Source organism: Capricornis sumatraensis, chromosome 15 (genome assembly GCF_032405125.1).
Source record: "Capricornis sumatraensis isolate serow.1 chromosome 15, serow.2, whole genome shotgun sequence".
NCBI classification, from domain to species: domain Eukaryota; kingdom Metazoa; phylum Chordata; class Mammalia; order Artiodactyla; family Bovidae; genus Capricornis; species Capricornis sumatraensis.
In genome coordinates, this window is record NC_091083.1 from 80,869,634 (window position 1) to 80,889,401 (window position 19,768).

The window sequence follows — 19,768 nt, forward strand, 5'->3', positions numbered from 1 at the left end:
ATCTAGTTCCCTGAGCAGGGCCCCCTGCATTGGGAGTTCAGAGTAGCCACTGGGCCATTAGGAAAGTCCCTCAGTCTCCCCATTTGTAAAGCAAGAGGTTTAGGTTTGGAAACACCTCTGTCCCCTGGAGACCCAAGAGTACAGTTCAGAAAGGCCCCCAGTGGAGACATATTTTTAAAGTCTTGTGTTTCACTTTTAAAATGCATTTGATTTTTGCATTAGACCCTGTGATTCTTTAATATAAGAATGCTCCCCCCCCCAAACAATATTCAAATAAAACACCCAATAATCCGGTGAAATGATTATTCCAAAAAGAAGTGATTTGCTTAGCTCAGGGCTCCATTTAACTCCCTACTGCCCCCCAATTCTCTCCTGTATGAGAAGCACCAAATTCGATTATCTGAGGGTCCTCAAAAGCTCAATCTTCTTTTAAAATGTTTATATTTCTAAAACCAGAGGAGGAATAATGCATGAAAATAGTAAACAACAATAATAATAATAATAAAAGAAAAAACAAGTAATTCTAAGACAGTGGTCCCCAAACTTTTTGGCACCAGGGATCAGTTCAATTTTCCAGGAAAAACAGTCTTCCACAGATAACATGGCAATGAATATCTGTGGATTTGTAGACACATGGGAGCATCTCTGTGGGTAATTCCAAGAAGCAGAAGTCCAGGATCAAAGGTGTGTGTATTTTATGCTGATAGGTTCTACCAAATTGCTTTTCCAAAGTAGCTGCATAGCTTCACATGCCCCATAGCAAGCTCTGGGGGCCCTTCTGCAACCCAGCCTCCTGTCCTAAGTTGAGAAACCGTCCCCCACATTGCCACCTGCTGCCCATACTGAGAAATGCAGCCTTCCCATACCCAGCCCAGAGCTGCTCCGGGAATAAAAGGGAGGGTCCCTCTCTGCATCTACCCAGACTTCCCGGGAATCTGGAATGGAAGACTTCTGTATACTTCTTCCATACTTCTGTATGGAAGAAACAGCAACAGAGAAACCACTCTTCCCTGGAGAAGCAATCAGTGCCATCCGTGCACTAGATTTTGCAATCAAACAGATCAAGCTTCTATCTTGCTGCTCTGCCACCTACCAGCTATGTGTCTATGAAAAATGGCTTCACTTCTCTGAGCCTCAGTTTCTTTACTGGAAGAAAGAGTTTAATAATACCAACTTGCATCAGAAGGGCTGATGCTGAAGCGCCAATACTTTGGCCACCTGATGCGAAGAGCCAACTCATTGGAAAAGACCCTGATGCTGGGAAAGATTGGGGGCAGGAGGATGAGATGGTGGATGGCATCACCAACTCAATGAACGTGAGTTTGAGCAAACTCCAGGAGATGGTGAAGGATAGGGAAGCTTAGCATTCTACAGTCCGTGGGGTCGCAAAGAATTGGACACAACTTAGCAATTGCAGGATGTCAGGATTCAATAAGATAAGGAGCTGTCTCAAAAAACACATTACGAATCATGAACAAGCAACTCACAAAGAGGAAAAGCAAATGGCTGGTAACACTAAAACATGTTTTCTCATCACAGGATGAAATGCCCATAAAGCCAGATGCCCTTTTATGCCCATCAGATTAGTAAGGATTTAAAGACTCGTAACTGCATGCTCACAAGGTTGTGGGAAAATGCAAATTAAAACGACCAATTACCCACTTCTGCCCATTAGACTGGCAAACCATTGGAAAGACTGATAAAATCTGGTGAGGAATGAGCAGACGCCTTCCCTTTGGGTAGGCGTATGAATTGCTCCATGGCTTCGTAAAAGATACAGCAACAGCTAATAAAAATTTTAATGTGTATGCCCTTTAACCTGGCAAACCCACTTCCAGGAAACTGTTAGAGAAAAATAAAATCACCAGATTGTAGAAGAGATAACAAGTACAATCAAGTGCTATAACAGTCACACACACAAAAAGGAAACAATTATAAATATCCACTGGAGGGGGTGGCCGTCTAAATAGTGACCTGAAAGAGCCAGAAGGATGTCTGGATTTTTTATGTTGATTTTCACATCCTTCTGCTTTGCTAGGCAGTGTGTGTATATATATATATATAGTATGCTTGAGTTAATTTTATAGATTTTCTGGGGTTTTCTGAGTATAGTATCAGATCACTTGCAAATAGGGATAGTTTTATTTCTTCTTTATTCATTATTGTATCGGTAATTGATTTCCCTTATCTAATTGCATTGGCTAATGCCTCTAGAAGATGTTTGAATTAACAAGGGAGATTGTGCAGCTATATTGTTAGATTAGAAAATCAAGTTGTAGATAATAAATATAACCCCTTTTTGTAAATACACACAGTAATACTTCAGATATATATATTTGTCTCCATTTTTTAAATAGAGTATTCCTACAAAACACAGAAGGGATGTATCAGCACGTTAACACTGGTTTCCATAGGAAGATGGGTTTGGAAGAGTATTATTTCTTTTTCCTGTCTACATCTATCACAAGAATGTGTTTCTTTTTGAAAACATATTTATTTATGTGGCTGTGTCAGGTCTTCACTGTGGCATACGGGATGTTCAGTTTTTGTTGTGGCATGAGGGCTGCTGCAGCATGTGAACTCTTGGTTGAGGCATGTGGGGCCTAGTTCCCTGACCAGGGATCAAACCCTGTTCCCTTGCATTGGGAGCACAGAGGCTCAGCCCCTAGACCCACCAGGGAAGTTCCTGTGTTTCTTTCTTTTTTATATGTATATAACTTTAAATGTTTACTTATCTTACTTTTGTTATACTGTTATTTCTGCCTTCACTGAGGCTCGTTGCTTTGCACGGGCGTTCTCTAGCTGCGACGAGCGCTAGTCTTTGTTGTGGCGCTTGGGCGTCTCACTGCGGTGGCTTCTCTTGCTGTGGAGCAGAGGCTCTAGGTGAGTGGGCTTCAGCAGCTGCTGTCAGGGGCTCAGTGGGTCAGCGTGCGGGCTCTGGGGCGAGGGCTCAGTAGTCGTGGTACACAGGCTTATTTGCTCCAAGGCACGTGGAATCTTCCCAGACCAGGCATTGAATCCTGTTATCGCCTGCACTGGCAGGCAGATTCTTATCCACTGGGCCACCAAGGAAGTGCCCTATGTTTGTTTGTTTGTTTTAACTTAAATAATATAATGTGTTAAAGTTTGATTTTTCAAAATATTAATATATAAATAAAGGAAATGGGGTCATGCACTGTTGTAAGCTTTGAATGACACAGTATTCAACCTGGTATCTGGCACAAAGAAACTGCTCAACAAATAATGTTTTTTTTTTCTTATTACCTCAGCCAGTCCTAACAGCCACCTTCTAGGAAGATCCTACTGTTCTCTCCATTTTACAGATGGGATCACTGAGGCACAGAGAAAATACATAAGAGCCAGTAAACCACTTCAAGCCACCTGAACCCAGAGTCTGTCTTAACCACTGCCTTCAACTGCCCCTCCAAAGAGAAGACCCAGAGCAAAAAGAAGTTAAGTAACTTGCCCTAAATCACCAGCAAGGAAGAAGCAAAGTATTGATTCAAATCCGGGTCTTGCTGCAAGTTTCTGAGACCAGGACACAGTGTTTCTCTGCCTTCCCATGGCTGAGTTGTCAGAAACTTGTCAAAAATGCACGTCCCAGTCTTCCTGAAGAAAGTGAAAGTGTTAGTCGCCCAGTCCTGTCTGACTCTTTGCAACCCCACGGACTGTAGCCCATCAGGCTCCTCTGCCCATGGAATTCTCCAGGCAAGAATATTGGAGTGGGTTGCCATGCCCTTCTCCAAGGGATCTTCCCGACCCAGGGATCGAACCTGGTCTCCTGCATTGCTTTGCCTACAAAGGTCTGTCTAGTCAAAGCTATGGTTCTTCCAGTAGTCATGTATGGATGTGAGAGTTGGACTGTGAAAAAAGCTGAGCGCCGAAGAACTGATGCTTTCGAACCGTGGTGTTGGAGAAGACTCTTGAGAGTCCCTTGGACTGCAAGGAGATCCAACCAGTCCATCCTAAAGGAAATCAGTCCTGAATATTCATTGGAAGGACTGATGCTGGAACTGAAGCGCCAATACTTTGGCCACCTGATGCTGACTCATTGGAAAAGACCCTGATGCTGGGAAAGATTGAAGGCAGGAGGAGAAGGGGACAGAGGATGAGATGGCTGGGTGGCATCACCGATTTGATGGACATGAGTTTGAGCAAGCTCCGGGAGATGGTGAAGGACAGGGAAGCCTGGCGTGCTGCAGTCCATGGGGTCACAAAGAGTCAGACACGACTGAGTGACTGAACAACTCCTACATTGCTGGCAAATTCCTTCCCCTCTGAGCCACCAGGGAAGCTCATTCAAATCAAAAGGACTGGGATGGCGCTTGGAGACTTATTAACAAGGGCCCAAGAGGACTCTTCTCCCTGGGGAAGTCTGAGACACAGTGGCTGGGGGGAACTGAATCCCAGGGATTCCTATGGGCCTGACGCCCTGAATGCAGCAGGAAGCTTTCTACCGATATTGATTCCCCTCTGTAGCCATGAAAATGAAGGCGGTGGGTTTTTGTAAACCCACGTGGGAAGTTCTAGATGAGGAGCTCAGTGAAAACTCTGTAGCAGAACAGTTGCTCCAGAGTGCTACACCGATGTTACAAAAGCACAGGGCTAAACACTAAGAGAAATGAAGGCATTTGCGCTCAGAAAGACACGTACAAGAACGTGCACAACCGCCTAATTCATAGCCACAAACTGGAAGCCACCCAGGTGCCCCTCAACCAGGAACATTTAACAAATTGTGATTATTACTCCAATGAAATACTGCAGAGCAACGAAAAAGAAACCATAGACGCGGACAACAATCTCCATGAATCTTACAGACATAAAGTTGAGTGAAAAAATTCAGACATCCAAGTGCACATATTCTATGATTCTTTTTAGAGGAAGTTCAAGAACAGGTTAAACTAGCTGAGGCGGAAGAAATCCATACAGTGGCTAACTCTACGGGGTGGATATTGACTGGGACAGGGCATGGAAAGTTTAGGTTTCTCTCTCAGCTGTGCATTTAGGACTGTGTACTTTCTTGTATATAAAATATACCTCAATAAAAAAAAAAAGAATTCTGTGTGTGTGTTTAGAGAAAACTCTCCACGCTAGTAATAAAGGTCACCTCTGTGGAGGGGAAGGGAAGTGGTAGACCGGGATGAGGAGAAGGTGGAGGCCTCTTTTATAATTCCCTCTAAGTTATTCTATTTGGCTTGAAGTTCTTATAACCAGCATAAAGTACTTATAAGAATTTCTAAAGAAAACAAGAAAAGAATTTTTAAAGCAAATTAAATCTTAAACCTGGAAAGGAAAGACACACACACAAAGGTCCCCAAGCCCCACTCCGGATGTGCTGCTTCAGAATTTCCAACAGGAACCCCAGCTCTCGTCCAGGCCCTGCCTCCCCACCGGTGCGCTCTTACATACCTCCCCCAGGACGGGGACCTCACCACCTCAAAAGGCATTAGAATGTTTTCCTTCTCGTGTCGTCTATGATCCTTCGGCTTGAGGGTGGACTCCCTCTCTGGGCCCCTCTGCCAGCCCCACAGCTCACCGAAGACCCCACGGTGCTTACCCGCTGACAGGGAGCCACGTGCCAGCTTGGGGAGCAGCAGGTCAAGCTGGCGGAAGGTGTGGAAGACGTCGGCTGAGTGGACGCGGTCCTGGGCCTGGCTCTCCTGGGTGTGCGGCGGTGCCTCGACGCCGTACTGGGTCAGGTAGCCGGCTCTGGGGGCGGCAAGCAGAGGGTCAGCAGGCCGTCTCTGAATGGTCCCAGCTGAGCTCTCAGGGCGGCCTACAAGCTCTTCAAAGATTCGTACCCCTGGGGAGTACCAGGTTTTCCTACCCTGTGCCAGGGACAGTTCTGGGCCAGAGAGTCAGCAGAGAGGCAAACACACAAAACCCTCAAGACAGAGGAGCGGAGGAGTCGTGGGCCAGCCGGGCTCGGAGGGAGGCGCAACGCGGGAGAGGGAGGGAGGAGCGCTCCTTCCGTCAAGCTGCAGGATGGGCAGAGGGCGCGGTCCAGGGCGCAGGGAAGAGCCAACCTCTGCCGCCGGAGGGAGCACGGATGCACTGCTGGAAGCGGGTAAGCAGCGCAGGTGGAAGGGCGAGATGGGGGCCCTGGGTCAAGAAAAGAGGCTCCTGCCCCTGGAGAGGAAGTCAGGGCAGGCTCCTTGGAGGAGGCAGGATCTGAGCTGGAACCTGCAGCATAAGCGGGCGACAGGGGTTCTGGCAGAGGGCACAGCCCAGGCGAAGGCCTGGGGCCAAGGCAGCAGCCACGGCTGCGTCCGAGGACTGCCAGGTGCTGGGCTGGAGTGGCCTGGGAGTCGCCAGAGCCCGTCACACAGGGCTGGCCGTCAACGTGGGAAGGCTGGCCCTGACCTCAAGGGCAACCGGGAGGCGTCTGAGCAGGAGAGGGCCAGGGGCTGGTGGGGGAGCAGGGAGAGAGGATGACACAAGAGCAAGTGTAAGCCCTCGTGTGAGTATGTACACACAACACACACACATTCATACTGCCCACAGGAATGCTCCCAGAGGAAATGTCTCCACCACCCAAGTTTTCCCTTTCAAAGCTCCAGGAGCCCAGCCCCACCGGCCTCAGTCCTGGGAGGCAAACCACGTGGTGAGAGGGGCCAGGACTTCTGAGAGAGACACCGAGAGGCCCTGACCAGCCTCCCGCAGCTCCTCCTAAGTCCCTGGCTCGCCCAGGTCAGGGATTCTCCCGGGGAGAGGATGGAAGCAGGGATGAGGGGGGTGGGGCTGAGAGACGCCTGTCTAGTCCCCACTTAACCCCTCACTTACAGTGCAGGTGTGCAATAAGTCTTCAGAGAACGTTCTATCAATGGATGGGTGGATGGATGGGATGGAGGTGGGGAGGACGGGTGGATGGGTGAATGGATGGGTGGATGGGTGGATGGATGGATGGGAAAGAGGGAGGGAGACTGGGTGGATGGGAGGATGGGTGGATGGATGGATAGCTAGAACAGAATCCCAAGAACACTGATCTTAGAAGAAAATACAGGGCCACCATGATTCTGAGCTCAGTTATCCGAGCTGTTCTCCTGCCTTTTCCCTGCATCCCACTCCCCTCCCCTCCTCCCATCTTAGCCTCCACGTCCCCCAGAGATGGCAAGTTCCAGACCGGCCCATCCCACTGGACTAGGAGGAAGCAACCCTTCCTTCAGAGCGGCTGGAACCAGCTCCCTCCAGAGTCTACCTCCGGGCCCCACTGATGCCGCTGCATCGGCCCGGAAGGAATTCCCTGCTCCTTCTCCTCCAAACGTGTAAGCCCTGGGTCCTCATCTCCAGACAAACGCCCTCAGTCCCCTTACGGCAGAAGTAGTAAAGGTGCAGCCCACAGCCTGGGTTCAGTCCAGAAATGTGTTTGGTTTGGTTAATCGTGTTTTCCTAAAAACAAACTGAATGCATGTTTAAACATTCGGGGAAATTCACACAAAATCTTGAATGGACATGAGTTTGAGTCAACTCCAGGAGTTGGTGATGGGCAGGGAGGCCTGGCGTGCTGTAGTCCATGGGGTCGCAAAGAGTCGGACACGACTGAGCGACTGAACTGAACTGAACACAAAACCTGGATTTCCCCCTCCATCTCGTCTTGAGAAAGGGGAGAGTCTGGCCACTGGCAGCCTGCAGTCCTGCCTGGCAGCCCGGGGCAGGAGTGGAGTCACTGCCACCCCTCTCAGACGGGAACGAGCTGGCAGAGTCACACGGTCCTCCCCGGCCCTGAGGTCTCCGTGACACGGCAGTTAAACGCCTGTCACCATTTACCATCCTACTTGTACTGGTGTTGGTTTTTTTTTTTTTTTTCTTAAAGCAGAAAACTAGTTCCTTAGATAAAATTTCTACCAAAAATAGGCAATGAAAAAAAAAAAACCCTCCTAAAAAGAAAAGAGAGAAAAAAGAAAAGCAGGAAGACCCACGAGATTTCACACTGTGGACGTGACACCCTTTCTAAGGCTCCTTCGCTTTGAAATAAAACCCAACAGCTGAAGACAGGCGAAGTGATTACATGACCTGTAAATACATGTTTGGCCCGTAGGTGGCGCTAGGGGCCAGACAGAAAAAGCTGGAATAAGGCTTGGGAATACGAGGTCTGTGTGCTCACTCCCTCACTCACGTCCGACTATTTGCCACCCCTTGGATGTAGCCCCCTAGGCTCCTCGGGCCATGGGATTTTTCAGGCAGGAATACTGGAGAGGGTTACCAATTCCTCCTCCAGGGAATCTTCCCGACCCAGGGATCAAACCTGCGTCTCCTGCATTGGAAGATGGATTCTTTATCACTGAGCCACCTGGGAAGCCTCGGGGACATCATAGTAAATGAGGGGTCAGGAAAGGCCTCCCTGAGGAGATAACCCTTGAGACGAGACTTGAATGAAGGGAGGCAGGAGCCGTGCAGACATGTAGGGAACAGCATTCTTGGGCAAGGGAACTGAAACTGCAAAGGCCTTGAGGCGGGAACGTGTCTGGCCTGCTCAGCAAGGAAGCTGGTGAGGTGACCCCAGAGGAATCAAAGTCCGAACTCTGGATGGGACTGAGAGGGGCTGGGGTGCACAGAGGACGGGCAGGATCCCATGAGCTGGGCTCCGTGCAGACATGCCTCCCCGTCAGTGCACCTGTTGTCCGGCTCGCCCACTGCCCCAGGGGCTGCAGAAGGCTACGGAAAGGCGGGAGGCTGCTGCCAAGCCCGGAGGCAGGAGCTGCAGCCAGGGGTCAGGCCTTGAAAACACAGGAATCCACTTAAACCTGCCCCCGGCGCTGAGCCTGCTCTTACCACGGTCCTAAACAAAAGACTCCCTCGGACTGCAAGGAGATCCAGCCAGTCCATCCTAAAGGAGATCAGTCCTGGGTGTTCATTGGAAGGACTGATGTTGAAGCTGAAACTCCAATACTTTGGCCGCCTGATGCGAAGAGCTAACTCATTGGAAAAGACCCTGATGCTGGGAAAGATTGAGGGCAGGAGGAGAAGGGGATGACAGAGGATGAGATGGTTGGATGGTATCACTGACTTAATGGACATGGGTTTGGGTAGATTCCGGCAGTTGGTGATGGACAGGGAGGCCTGGCATGCTTCGGTTCATGGGGTCACAAAGAGTCAGACACAACTGAGCAACTGAACTGAACTGAACTGAAACAGGCCCAGCTGCCACCACACGGCCCCTACCTCCCCCAGAGCCTCAGCTTCTCCTCTGACTTCTCTGCCCTCACAAGCATACAGGATGGCAGGAACCAGGAGATCCAGGGGCTCCCCACTGTGATCTTGCTTTGGAGGGCCTCTCTGGACCTCAGTCTCCCCGCCATACGATGACAGGGTGGACCAGACCAGCATCACCCAGACCAGTCACAGCCCTTGAAGGTGTCTGCACCAGTCCAGGGTGAAATGAGAAAAAGTGAACCCAGCAAGGATTGTGCTTGAGGGTGTAGGCTCTGCAGCCAGCCCTCCCAGGGCCCCAGCTGTGAGATTCTGGGCAAATGACCTAGGCTCTCCAGGCCTTAGTTTTCTCATCCATCAAATGGGGTTTCTGAGGCACCTGCTTCATAGAGCTATTGTGCAGATTAAATGATTAGCACCCATTGAGCCTACATGTACACATGTGTCATAAACGTCCCAGGGTACTCATATGTGTCAGGAAACGCCTGTCCTTTATTCTGAAACTGTGTTGCTGTAATTTTTTCGAGCGGTTGAAATGTCTTGCTTTTATGAGGTGCGGGTCATTAATGGTGCCACCGAAAATTAACACACTGTCCTTACTGACTCTCTTTTCCTCACTACCTGTGGCCATGTTCCTCCATCCATCAGGCCATCAAGTCCCTCAGCAGGTCCCATCAACCTCATCCCCCAGAGTGAAGTGAAAGTGAAAGTCCCTCAGTCGTGTCCAACTCTGTAACCCCATGGACTATACAGTCCATGGAATTCTCCAGGCCAAGATACCGGAGTGGGTAGCCTTTCCCTTCTCCAGGGGATCTTCCCAACCCAGGGATTGAACCCAGGTCTCCTGCATTGCAGACAGATTCTTTACCAGCTGAGCCACAGGGGAAGCCCAAGAATACTGGAGTGGGTAGCCTATCCCTCCTCCAGGGGATCTTCCCGACCCAGGAATTGAACCAGGGTCTCCTGTATTGCAGGCAGATCCTTTCCCTACTGCGCTATCAGGAAGCCCAAAGCTGCCCCCGTTCTCCCCACGGCCTGGTCCAGAGCGCCATCCTCTCACCTGGGCAGCTACAGCAGCCTTCTAACAGGTCCCCCGGCCTCTCTTTTGTTGTCACCCACCCAAACTATGATCCAGTCTCCATCTGGCAGACAAGTCCAGGACTTCACTGGTGGTCCAGTGGCTAAGAACCCGCCTTCCAATGCAGGCGACACAGGTTTGCTCCCTGGTTGGGGAACTAAGATCTGGGGAGCTAACATGCCATGGGGCTACTGAGCCTGCACGTCACAGTCAAGATCCTGCATGAAGCAATGAAGACCCCACGCGCGCAGCTAAGAGCCAACACAGCCAGAGAAATAAATAAGTATTCAGAAAAACAGCTCTAAGTCCAATAGCGTCACGTCCCCTGCTTACACCCCCAATGTCACTCATCTTACTTAGAATAAATCCCATAGCTTTGAGGTTCTGTGAGACCTGGTTTCTGCCAACTTCATCCTCATTGCCCTGCCCCATCTCCTCAGCTCATTAGGCTCCAGTCACACTGGCCTTCTTTTCCAAGCATCTGGGTGACCAGCAAGGCCCCTTTCGTGGCCTGTGTCTCCTTTACGGCCCATAGGCTGAGGACCAGGCGACCACTCGGAGTCCCAGGTACAAAATGTCATCTTGCAGCCTTGGCTTTGGAGCATCCCAAACTGCTTCTGCACCCATAAAGTCCTCTTGGTCCCCTTGGCCACTATTCACGGCAGTCCAGAGTGCTGGGCTCACCTGAGCAGGAAGCTGTAGCAGAACTCGAGGAGCCCCATCTCATGCCAGCCACTGCCCGCGTCCATGGTGTCACCCAGCAGGACAGTGCGGAGGTTGGTATACATGGCATCCGTGAGCGCCTGCAGTTCTTTGTGGAGGAGAGTCCTGGGGCAAGGAACAAAGGAGTGAGAGTGTAGCTTCCAAAAATATATATATATATGCACACAAGCACCTCCTTCCCCAGACCTCAAGAGTCCCAGGGCTCCCGTCCTCTTTGGATGACCAGCTTAAACAGAATGATATTATTATTTCTATCACTGTCAACAACAGCAACAGTTACTATTTATTGTGCCAAGCACAATGATCTCACTTCATCTTCTGACCACACTAGGGATAGCAGTTACTGTTATGATACCCGCTTTATAGATGGAGAGACTGAGGGACAGAGAAGACAGTGACTTGCCCAGGGTCACTCAGACAGTAAGTGATAGAGCTGAGACTGAAACCCTGACCTGCCCGACTCCAGAGTCCGAATGCTCAACCATGATAGTCGTCCCTGCTTAGATAAAGAGCCCATAGACTTACAGAAGAGGTCTAATTAAGAAACCAACCATTTCTCCTTGAGATCCAAAGTTAGGGAGATCTGTTTGGATAAATTGTCCCCAACCAAGGACTGCTGATAAGACATGACTCCGAGTGAAGGCTACATGCAGAGTAAGGGAATATGGCTGGTGATCTGGTCTCATTATTTAGGTACCTAGGATTCTGCAGAGAGGACCAGTTCTGGGAGAACGTGCGGCTGACGCTAGAAGCCTCTCTGTACTGAGCCTCCACAACATTCAACATTGAGCCATGACTGAGCATATGATTAGAAGCTGGGAAAGATGAGGTCTTCTATCTAAGTTTAAGGCCCCTCTACAGTTTGCAAGAACCTAGACCACAAAGGGTACCACTGCGTCAAGTGTAGAGTCCACGGGGTGGTGCAGCGCCGATGTTCAACAGCGCCACCTGGTGACAACAACGAGAACAGTACTGTCACAATCAGGCGCTCCAGCTCTCTGTCGCCTCCTGCTGTTTGAAAATAGGATAGATCCCTTTAGAGAAAGCAAGCCCCTGGGTTTTTTTGTTTTGTTTTGTTTTGTTTTTGAGAATTCAAGATGGGAAAACTTCCAGGGGGGGTTTGTGAACTTCCAGATAATGAAAGCTTTTGGATGTTTCATTACTGGAAAAACAATAGACATGACCCACGTGAGACAATATGTTAAAGGGCTTAACACAGTGCTCGGCACCTGGCAGCTGGCTCAGCGATCAACACTGATCACTCTACTCCAAGCATGAGTCCTCAGTGGGGACTGTGGTCATTGACAGGTGCAGCAGCCATGCCCAGAGGACCTCATGCCAGCTTGTGAGAAAAGCCCAGAAGCTCTTGGGAGCAGACACTGGAGGAACCTGGGATCTTCCCTGGGTCAGGGGATAGCATGCAGTGACTCTTGTTGCTAAAGGGACCGCTGGAATAGCGGGATCCAGGACACTCAGGCTCAGGAGTACTCCTAAAATCTGCTCCACAAAGCCAAGGTCAGACTGAGTGCTGCCTCTCATCAATATTCACCTTATGCTGCTGGCCTCTCCTCAGCTTCAGCGGTCCTGCAAAGCCCAGACCCCTAGATGCTTTCCCTGACTCCAGGAGGTGACTCTTTCTGAAGGTGACCGCCAGGCCATATGCACCCTTTAGGCGCAGGTGCAGTCTTTCCTCCTCAGTATCTCGTGGGGAGGAGAATGGGCTGTGGACGCAGCAGACCCGGGTTCAAATCCCAGCCCTGCCACTTGCTAGTAGTTGACCTTGGGTATGTCATGGCACTTCTCTGACCCTCAGTTTCCTCATCTGTAGAATATGGATTAAAAAAATAACTACCTCTAAGGCTGTTGCACAGATATGAACACGTGCCTATCAAAACACCTGGCATTTGGCAGATGTCTTCAAAGGGAAGCCACCAGACTTCCCCGGTGGCTCAGAGGGCAAAGCGTCTGCCTATAATGCGGGAGACCTGGGTTCGATCCCTGGGTCGGGAAGATCCCCTGGAGAAGGAAATGGCAACCCGCTCCAGTACTCTTGCCTGGACAATCCCATGGACGGAGGAGCCTGGTGGGCTACAGTCCCTGGGGCTGCAAATTGGTGTCATTCTGTGCTTGTGAATCTGAGACAATGTCCAGCATGTGAGTGAAGACAGCAGAGGTGCTCACAGGCCCTTCTGTCGGTGTGAACATCCTTTATGTTTCGGGGCCTGCTGTGTGACCTCAGGCAAGTTGCTTCTCTTCTCTGAGCCCCCGTGTCCTCATCTATAAAATGGGGCCATAAGTTACCCTTCAGAATTGCTAGGAAGTCTCATGAGATCATATGATGCCCAGCACAGTGTATGGACTCAAAAACATTAATCACCCTACCACCTCCATTTGACAGATGCAGAAACAGAGGCTCAGAGAGGGTGGGTGACTTGCCCAAAGTCACAAAGATAAGCAGTGGGAAAGCTGGGATTTGAATCCATGTCTGGCTGACACCAACCCCAGTCTTCTACTAAAAATCAGCCTTGCCTCTTGAAAAGGAAAGAATTCTTCTTCATTTCAATTCCCTGCATTTTGTTTTTTGCCTTGTTTTTGTTTTCTCAAAACAAAACATCTTTTTTTTTTTTTTGGTCACACCACAAGGCATGTGGGATCGTCCCCAACCAGGGATTGAACCCATGTCCCCTGCATTCCAGCAAGGAGTCTTAACCACTGGACCGCTAGGGAAGTCCAGAACGAAATGTCTTTACTGGACACCTGTTGTGGAGACCGGTTCAGCCCATGCAGGACTTGAACCACACAGGTAGAAGCCAACTGCCCACCCTGGCCCACCCATCGGGTGCTGTCTGAGGCCACTCACGGTTTCATCTTGGACTTTTCATCACCGGGGTTATAATGTGGAAGCTGCACGTCGAAAATCCTCTCCATGAGGAACACGGCATAGGCGTGGAAGTCCAGCCTGCTGCGGGGCTCCCACACCACCGCGTCGTAGGAGTGGGGATCCAGGAGGACCGTGATGTACCTGCCGCCCACCAGCACCTGCGGAGCGGGCGGGGATGGAGCGAGGAGCATAGCCGTGTGCAACATCGGTTCTCAGGGACCGAGGGCTTCCCTGTGCCAGGCGCTGGCCCCACCAAGTACGTTACAGACAAGGTCCCCTCATCTACCCTCACAACCACCCTGGGAGGCAAGGACTATCATTTACCCACTTAAAGCTGACATGTGAGGCTTAGAGAGGGCACAAATTGTGCCCGAGATGACATAGCTGAGAAGGGGCAGAGCTGGGACTGGGATTCAGCACTTTTTTGCACTAAAGTTTATGCTCTTAACTACCTCACTTGTAAGCATCTGCCTTGGTTGTCTTAGTTGTTGTATTTCCAGCAGCCAGAAGACAGTCTGTCCACAGAAGGCAGCAGATGGACCTGTGTGCATCACAGGTGGAGGGACTGGATGGATAGAAGGATGGAAGGATGGGTGGATGGATGGATGGATGGGTGATGTTGGTAGATAAATGCTGGTGGATACATTATAGGTTCGTGTGGGTGAATGTATGAATGGGTTAATGAATGGAAGGACAGAAAGAGTGGTGGACAAATGGATGAACTGGGTGGATGAATACATGGATGGATGGATGGATGAAAGAATGTTGGTGGATAAATTGTAGTGGGTCCATTACAGGGGTGTGTGTGTGTGTGTATGTGTGTGTGTGTGTGTGTGCACGCGCGTGGATGGAAGGAAGGAAGGATATTGTTGGGTAAATGCTAGTGGATGTGAAAGCACTATCTACTTCTTGGGGGGCTGAACTCTGTATATAACACACTACTCAAGATGGGAAGGAAACTGGAGAACTGTGATCTTGTAGTCAACAAAGGTAAGGGTATTTCCCCTCAGAGGTCGGTGGAGGGTGTCACAGCTGTAACCATCCACTGTCTGGGCCCTGTTTTCAAAATGTGGTCCATGAGTCATGTTAATCAAATTCTTATAAAATGCAGGTCCAATACCCAAGAAAAAAATGCTACTGGATGGATAGTTAGATGGGTGGATAAGTGGAAGGACAGATCACTGAATATACATTGGATGGAAAGATGGATGAATGAGTGGCTACAAGTTGGTTGCAAACTAAACGTATGAATGCATGTTGGGTAGACAGATGGAAGGGTGCTAAGTGGACATTGGATCAACAGATTGAAAGGAGAATGTTGGATAGATGAAAGTTAGAAGGATACATGGAAGTGGACGGATCAGGTGACTGTTGGGATGCTGAAGTGCTGGATGGAGAGAGATATAAATAGATGTGTATGAAGCAGACAGACACTGGATGTTGAAAGGATGGATAATCGAATGCTGGGTGGCAGCAGCAGATGAATGGCAGCATGGGCAGGTAAGCAGAAGAATGGAAGCTGGTGGAAACTGAATCTGTGGATGGAAGGTGGAGGGATTCTGGGTCCATGAGTGGAAGAATACCAGATAAATTTGAGTAGACAGATGGAGGATTGGATGACAAATAAATGAATAGAGAGATAATGGATAGATGTTTAGAAAGGTGGATAGAGGTTTGATGGAAATGGAATATACGAATGAATCCTAGATAGATACTAAGATGGAAGAAGGCTGCTTCGATACTGGGCAGAGAGGCAGAAGGATAAGATGTTGGATGGGTGGATATGTGATAGATGGAAGTTGAATGAATGGATAGAGGTCAGTTAGATGAATGTACATGCATTTGATGGATCTTGAATGCATAGCTGGGTGTTGGGAAGATGCTGGAGGGGTAATGAAGGGATGTGTGTTAGGTGAGTGTTGGATATACAGTTGGATAGGCATACAGAAGGTTGGCTGGACCACTGGACAGTTAGCATATGGATGGATAGTGAAGAAATCAGTAAACAGCAGGTACACCTGGTCCAGTTGCTCATCCCCTTCCTTCCCAAGAGGCACTTACAGTAAAGATGTCACCATGCTTCTCCTTCATCCTAGTGAGGAAGCCGGCAGCATCTTTTCCAAACTCCAAGGCGTGGCCCAGCCAGGGGATACTGCCCAGGTCCAGGGGAGGCTCGCCAGGTCGCCTGCAGAAGTCACGGCACTTGTCACCATTGGATAAAACCGAGAAGAAGATAAACAGTACAGTGCTGAGACCTTGGGAAGCCTGGGGCGCCTCAGTCCATGGGGTCCCGAAGAGTGGGACATGACCTAGCGGCTGAACAACAACAACAAGGCCTCCCTGAGGAGACATTTGATCAAAGGCTTGAAGGCGGAGAGGGAGGGAGCCACACGGATGGCTAGAAGGAGAGCTCCCAGGCAGACAGAGCAAGGGCAAAGGCCCTGAGGTTGGATCATGCCTGGTGTGTTCGAAGAACAGTGAGGGGGCCAGTGTGGCTGGATTGGCAGAAGCAAGAAATAGCGGAAGTTGAGCCAGGGTGGTAACAGAGGCCAGACCACATGGAGTCTTGCAGGCAACGCTGGGGTCTTTAGCTTTTTCTCTAAGTGACGTGGGAGCAGAGGAGGGACTGGGTTGGGCTCAGGTTATTACAAGATTCCTTTTACTGCTGATTAGGGAATTGACCACACGGGGCTGAGAGTAGAAGCTGGGGAACCAGTTGATGTTGCAACATATCAGGGGGTCCAATCAAGGTGGTCATCTCCCTGCAGGTGTATAAGGAGACTGAGCTCTCTGTTTGAGCCAGCAAGGACCAGGGTCCTGGTCATCTCACACTTCCTGTCATGTCCACCAAGAGAGGATGAGGTTGGAGAGCATGGCAACGAACAAAACGAATAACCCAATTTAAAAATACACAGAGGAATCTGCATAGACAGTTCTCCAAGGAAGATACACAAATGGTCAGTAAGCACATGAAAAATACGCCCTACATCATGAGTCACTGCGGAAATGCAAATCAAAACAACATGCGGTACCACTTCAAATCCACTAAGATGGCCATCATTATAAAAACAAAAAAAGGAAAATAAGGGCTGGCAATAATGTGGAGAAATGGAATCCTCATATATTTCTGGTGGGAATGTACAATGGTGCAGCTACTCCAGAAACGAAACTGGCAGTTTCTTGAAAGGAAGAGTGATTGTACGATCCAGCAATAGATCCCAAAGAATTGAAAACACAGGTTCATACATCAGTTCAGGTGAGTTCAGTCGCTCAGTCGTGTCCGACTCTTTGCGACCCCATGAATTGCAGCACACCAGGCCGCCCTGTCCATCACCAAATCCCAGAGTTCACTCAATCTCACGTCCATCGAGTCGGTGATGCCATCCAGCCATCTCGTCCTCTGTCGTCCCCTTTTCCTCCTGCCCCCAATCCCCCCCAGCATCAGAGTCTTTTCCAATGAGTCAACTCTTCCTATGAGGTGGCCAAAGTACTGGAGTTTCAGCTTTAGCATCATTCCTTCCAAAGAAATCCCCGGGCTGATGTCCTTTAGAAAGGACTGGTTGGACCTCCTTGCAGTCCAAGGAACTCTCAAGAGTCTTCTCCAACACCACAGTTCAAAAGCATCAATTCTTCGGTGCTCAGCCTTCTTCACAGCCCAACTCTCACATCCATACATGACTACTGGAAAAACCATAGCCTTGACTAGACGGACCTTTGTTGGCAAAGTAATGTCTCTGCTTTTCAATATGCTATCTAGGTTGGTCATAACTTTCCTTCCAAGGAGTAAGCATCTTTTAATTTCATGGCTGCAGTCACCATCTACAGTGATTTTAGAGCCCCCCAAAAAGTAAAGTCTGACACTGTTTCCACTGTTTCCCCATCTAGTTCCCATGAAGTGATGGGACCAGATGCCATGATCTTCGTTTTCTGAATGTTGAGCTTTAAGCCAACTTTTTCACTCTCCCCTTCACTTTCATCAAGAGACTTTTTAGTTCCTCTTCACTTTCTGCCATAAGGGTGGTGTCATATGCATATCTGAGGTTATTGATATTTCTCCCAGCAATCTTGATTCCAGCTTGTGCTTTTTCCAACCCAGACTTTCTCATGATGTACTCTGCATAGAAGTTAAGTAAGCAGGGTGACAGTATACAGCCTTGACGTACTCCTTTTCCTATTTGGAACCAGTCTGTTGTTCCATGTCCAGGTCTAACTGCTGCTTCCTGACCTGCATATAGTTTTCTCAAGAGGCAGGTCAGGTGGTCTGGGATTCCCATCTCTTTCAGAATTTTCCACAGTATATTGTGATCCACATAGTCAAAGGCTTTGGCATAGTCAGTAAAGCAGAAATAGATGTTTTTCTGGAACTCTCTTGCTTTTTCGATGATTCAGCGGATGTTGGCAATTTGATCTCTGGTTCCTCTGCCTTTTCTCAAACCAGCTTGAACATCTGGAAGTTCATGGTTCACGTATTGCTGAAGCCTGGCTTGGAGAATTTTGAGCATTACTTTACTAGCATGTGAAAAGAGTGCAATTGTGTGGTAGTTTGAGCATTCTTTGGCATTGCCTTTCTTTGGGATTGGAATGAAAACTGACCTTTTCCAGTTCTCTGGCCACTGCTGAGTTTTCCAAATTTGCTGGCATATTGAGTGCAGCACTTTGACAGCATCATCTTTCAGGATTTGAAAGAGCTCAACTGGACTTCCATCACCTCCACTAGCTTTGTTCGTAGTGATGCTTTCTAAGGCCCACTTGACTTCACATTCCAGGATGTCTGGCTCTAGGTGAGTGATCACACCATTGTGATTATCTTGGTCATGAAGATCTTTTTTGTAGAGTTCTTCTGTGTATTCTTGCCACCTCTTCTTAATATCTTCTGCTTCTGTTAGGTCCACACCATTTCTGTCCTTTATCGAGCCCATCTTTGCATGAAATGTTCCCTTGGGATCTCTAATTTTCTTGAAGAGATCTCTAGTCTTTCCCATTCTGTTGTTTTCCTCTATTTCTTTGCACTGATCACTGAGGAAGGCTTTCTTATCTCTTCTTGCTACTCTTTGGAACTCTGCATTCAGATGCTTATATCTTTCCTTTTCTCCTTTGACTTTCGCTTCTTTTCTTTTCACAGCTATTTGTAAGGCCTCCCCAGACAGCCATTTTGCTTTTTTTTGAATTTCTTTTCCATGGGGATGGTCTTGATCCCTGTCTCCTGTACAATGTCACAAACCTCTGTCCATAGTTCATCAGGCACTCTATCTATCGGATCTAGTCCCTTAAATCTATTTCTCACTTCCACTGTATAATCATAAGGGATTTGATTTAGGTCATACCTGAATGGTCTAGTGGTTTTCCCTACTTTCTTCAATTTCAGTCTGAATTTGGCAATAAGGAGTTCATGATCTGAGCCACAGTCAGCTCCCGGTCTTGTTTTTGCTGACTGTATAGAGTTTCTCCATCTTTGGCTTCAAAGAATATAATCAATCTGATTTCAGTGTTGACCATCTGGTGATGTCCATGTGTAGATATGGACACATGTCTTCTCTTGTGTTGTTGGAAGACGGTGTTTGCTAAGACCAGTGCGTTCTCTTGGCAAAACTCTATTAGCCTTTGCCCTGCTTCATTCCACATTCCAAGGCCAAATTTGCCTGTTACTCCAGGTGTTTCTTGACTTCCTACTTTTGCATTCTAGTCCCCTACAATGAAAAGGACATCTTTTTTGGGTGTTAGTTCTAAAAGGTCTTGTAGGTCTTCATAGAACCGTTCAACTTCAGCTTCTTCAGTTTTCCTGGTTGGGGCATAGACTTGGATTACTGTGATATTGAATGGTTTGACTTGGAAATGAACAGAGATTATTCTGTCGTTTTTGAGATTGCATCCAAGTACTGCATTTCAGACTCTTTTGTTGACCATGAGGGCTCCATTTCTTCTGAGGGATTCCTGCC

General features: G+C 48.7%; 1 protein-coding gene across 1 annotated transcript in view; it reads right to left on the bottom strand.

The window, feature by feature from the left end:
* The window catches only part of PTGIS (prostaglandin I2 synthase), a 61,257-nt gene that overhangs the window by 20,982 nt on the left and 20,507 nt on the right, over positions 1-19,768 (bottom strand). Inside the window, exons 2-5 of the mRNA XM_068987047.1 lie at positions 15,894-16,017; positions 13,812-13,990; positions 10,913-11,056; positions 5,558-5,709 (exon numbers count right to left, since the gene is read on the bottom strand). Coding sequence (XP_068843148.1) covers positions 5,558-5,709; positions 10,913-11,056; positions 13,812-13,990; positions 15,894-16,017 — 599 coding nt within the window. The remainder of the gene's footprint in view (positions 1-5,557; positions 5,710-10,912; positions 11,057-13,811; positions 13,991-15,893; positions 16,018-19,768) is intronic.